Genomic DNA, 4,093 nt, shown 5'->3' on the forward strand with positions numbered 1-4,093 from the left:
CATCACAGGGTCCGTGCAGTGGCATTCAACATTTACAAAAGCATTTTTACCCGCCAAACAGTAAGAAAGCCTAAAACAATACCCTTAGGTTTATAAACATTTTTTTTTCTGATTAAATATTTTTGACAGAAATGACAAATGCATGAAACTGAAAGGAAGTATGAATATCAAAACTCAGCATACAGCATGAAAAATGGGGATTATGTGGTTGTAAAAAAAAAAAAAACAAACAAAATTGCAAAGAAATTACAGCTGAAAAGGCTGCTATATGTACCGTATGTAATACATTCATCCATAGGGCTGTTGGCTCGAGATTGGTGGAAACATCTGCAGAAAAATGTGTGATGAGCTGCCACCCAAGCACTTTGGTTCATGATCAGATAACCCCTCACTACTATTAGGCATCGTAAGGTAAAAAGCAGAAGTGCATGTATTGTGGAGCGATTTACTGGTAAACAAACCAAACATAACTACTAAAATTGTGTATCAAAATGATCTACTTTTCCATTGCTTTTCATTTTCTTCCACTGTGACACTGCAGTCTTGTATGCAGATGTTTCATCTACACCATCCCAACCAAACTGATTCACTTTGTGGTTATGATACACAAATGTAACATAATCAGCCTTTGTGTAATATTGTGCGGTCTGATCAGTGGCATGGATTAAAATGAAAATTGGCAAAGCAGGGTATAGCGTAAACTAGTGAAAAATATGCCATTTCATTGACCAGTGCAATGTTTATCCATCAGGACGGTAAACATTCATTTAAGGACAGATAATATCACAGGAGCTAACCCCGAAATCCATGGTCTAAACCTGAATCATACACATCATAGATTTTTTTCTCTCCATTTTTAACAGCAAACGTTGCAAATATAGAAACAGTATCTGTACATAGTTCATTTGTATTTAGAACAAACTCAAATATTGGGAGAAAAAAGGTCCATAAATTACAGTGGTCCTGCAGAAGAAATACTAAGATTTCAGAAGATGTCTGTCACTGTTGGATTCTTTTTAGTCTCACAGTACACAACAGCAAATCCACTGTCACAGGACTTGGCCATGCGGTAATCAAATACTAAAAATCCATTTCAACATATATATATTTTATATTTGCAATATATTCTCCTCTTGTTGCTTTAAGTAACATCTTTTAATTTTGGTACACAAACCTCTTTCCCTAAGTTGAAATTCACTTAAGTGTAATATTTATCCATTAGAATGTGATTTCACAAGATTAAGGATTCATTCTGGTCCTGTTCTTTGTGGTCCATCGGAAATGAAAAAGACACAAACACTTGAGTAAATTAAGATTTATGTTGGGCCGACACTCCCTTCCAGTAATCTAGAATGTCATGCAGGTCTTCATCCTTAGCAAACTGCACTTTTTTCCTCAGAGCGTGGCCTGCAGCCATGTACTCCTCATCTTTGTGTCGCTTGCGATGGAGTTTAAAGCGCTCCCAGATGCTGTGCGACGGTTTGCAGTAGTACTCAGGACTAGATGAGTAACTAAGATTGTGGTACTGGGGAGAGAGCTGCGAGTAAGCCAAGTCTCTAGCCCGAGGCCGTGTAAGGGGCTCCAAGATGGAGGTTTTCCGGCTGTCCGGTCCTTCCAGCTCCTCAATTTGGTGGGCGTCAGGGTAGGAGTGCCTATGCTCGCTATACTGACGGATCTTCTCTGCCTCTGCCCTTAGTATTGCAGCTGCGGGTGTGATGGTCAGGATAGTCTCCCCTGTGGGTGAAGTCTTCTCTATGTACTTCGACTCCGACTTGTACGAGCCCTCTGAACGGTAAGGCCTCGGGCTCCGCATTGGACCACCAGTCGCTGTACTCGGACGCTTCGGAGAGGCATCTGACGCGTGATGTCTTTGTAAAGAGTGGTGGTAGCTGTCTTTGTAGACAGGTGAAAGGAAGCCAGACTTGCTCTGAGGCTGCTCTGAGATCAGTACCAACTGAGGTTCAGCTGTCGACACAGCACCAGATTTCACCCCTTGGAAGGAGGTGGACTCTGATTTCAGAGCATCAATGCAATTGTTGATGATCTGGTTGACCTTGTCCACCTCCTTTGCGATTGTCGAGATTTCGGCAACCGAGCCTTGGCTGTTGCCAGGCATGGACATCTCACATTCCCTTCGATCTTGGTGCTCCCCTGTTCTCACTTCCATGTAATTCCCTTTGGCCATTTTCGGAGTTTCACTGATGTCTTGCAGTTTGTATTGCTCCATTTCACTGCCAGAGGGTAGATAGGGCATGCGGGTCATGCTGTCCCCCGACATCATTTGCTTTTGAGACATCCTGGATATCGTTCCACCCTCCAGTTCACCACCATATTTAAGCTCAATTATGTTCTTCTTTAAACTACCTGCCTTCTTGTGCTTTTCATCTTGTTGTCTCTTTTTTCGCAAGCAATAATACACAATCCCTAAAACAATTACCATACTAAAAAGACATCCTAAGATAGTCATTATGTAGTGAGTGGCTGTTGCATTACTAGCTACTCGCTCTTTTCCATTCCTAGGCCCAGTGGATAGTGTCAGACAAGTATGATTGAAACGCAATGAGTTTCTTATGGAAGCCACACAGTAGGTATAATCAGTGTGGGGTTTCAGGTTTTTCAGTTCAATGTCCTCCTTCTGCCGCTTCAGATTCTGTATGTCAGTGAAGAAGCTGTTGTTATACAGGACAAGGATGTACATCTTCTTGTAGGGGTAAGGGATCTGAACAGTGATTACTGCATTCGTGTGGGACACTTGCTTGAGTTTCATGATTGGTTTCACATCTAAGTCTATGTACGTAGGACTGATGCTGATTTCCTCCGGCTCAGTCCCTGAAGGACAGTCTTCCAGCCCACACGGTGTTGAGTCTGGAGGGAAAGTGGTGGTCTCGGGAGGCACAGGGATGTACGGAGTCACGTAGTCCTCCGTGCACACAGTGGACAGCATATGCAGAGCATTCCGGTATGTGGGATTGTTCGGATTCTGGCTTAACAGACTGTAGCCCGAGACCCCTGCAGGAGAATCACACACCATCCGTTCACTTGTCCTGTTGGGAAAGACCGAGAGCCACTTAACGAACCCCAAGAGCTCACAAGAGCAGTTGAAAGGGTTGGTGTAGAGTTCACAGGTGGTCAGCTTAGTCAGGCTGGTAAAGGTGGACCCATCTAGCACCTGGATGCGGTTCATGGAAAGGTCAATGTTTTCTATGTTTGGGCACTCCCAAAAGGCATTGGGTGTCACAGTCTCAATCAGGTTGGCCTGGAGGTAGAGGTACTGCAGCTTTCCCAAACCCCTGAGAATCCCTTCAGTCAAGTTACGCAACTTATTGAAGCCCAACTGGAGAACCTGCAAATTGAACTGGGCTGAAAAAGCCCCGTCCTCAATGTAATTAATCTCATTCTTGGTCAGATTCAGGTATGTGAGGTTGGTAAAGCGGCTGAGGGCAGAGTAGTGGATGCTCTTGATCTTGTTCTCATTCAAACGAAGGTCCACTATGGTGCTGTTGATATGCTGAGGGATGGCCTCATAGGGTGGCTGGTTTTGGCTGCAAATGGCCAGCCATACAAAGCCCTTTTCGCCTTCTATGAGCCAGCAATCCCCCCTCACTCCACCTATGTGAGTCAGATAGATTATGGCCACTGACAAAAAGAAGGCACTCTTCACCATGCCTCCATTACAAGCTCCTGATGCCCTCCTGGAAGCCATGAGCGATGCCAGTTGGTAGCAGCTTGGGGTAACACTTGAGTTTTAACTAGGCTAGATGGAGCCTCACAGTATTTGAGCAGGGTAATAAACCCTTTCCCTTTAGTTAAGGGACAAAAATGTCCAGTCTCTGGTCCAGAGAATTATTTCACATGAGTTGGATGTTTCTGCACTAATATGTCAGCCCCTTTTTAAATTCACTGACCATAGCTTATGCATTTACAGGTTAAATCTACAATGGAGAAGTTTTCACACTAGTTGAGTGCTAGAGCTGGGTCTTAGTGTTTCACCAATTCAAAATGGCCTGTGCTTATTTCCCCAGGGTAGAGCATTGTTGATGGCTTTCATCCTTTTGTCTTTTCTTCTCTTCCACCATTTTTGTCTCATTTATGG

The 4,093-nt window shown here is 43.8% G+C and overlaps 1 protein-coding gene across 1 annotated transcript; it reads right to left on the reverse strand.

Annotated features, from left to right (window-relative positions):
* Nucleotides 1-1,309: 1,309 nt before the first annotated feature.
* Nucleotides 1,310-3,735, reverse strand: elfn1a (extracellular leucine-rich repeat and fibronectin type III domain containing 1a). Its single transcript, XM_067375922.1, has one exon. The coding sequence runs from the start codon at nt 3,701-3,703 to the stop codon at nt 1,310-1,312; it is 2,394 nt and encodes a 797-aa protein (XP_067232023.1). The 5' UTR covers nt 3,704-3,735.
* Nucleotides 3,736-4,093: the final 358 nt, after the last annotated feature.

The sequence above is a fragment of the Chanodichthys erythropterus genome, chromosome 3, assembly GCF_024489055.1.
Source record: "Chanodichthys erythropterus isolate Z2021 chromosome 3, ASM2448905v1, whole genome shotgun sequence".
Lineage (NCBI taxonomy): Eukaryota > Metazoa > Chordata > Actinopteri > Cypriniformes > Xenocyprididae > Chanodichthys > Chanodichthys erythropterus.

Coding starts and splice junctions, on each gene's coding strand:
- elfn1a (XM_067375922.1), bottom strand. CDS start 3,703: ATGGCTTCCAGGAGGGCATCAGGAGCTTGTAATGGAGGCATGGTGAAG.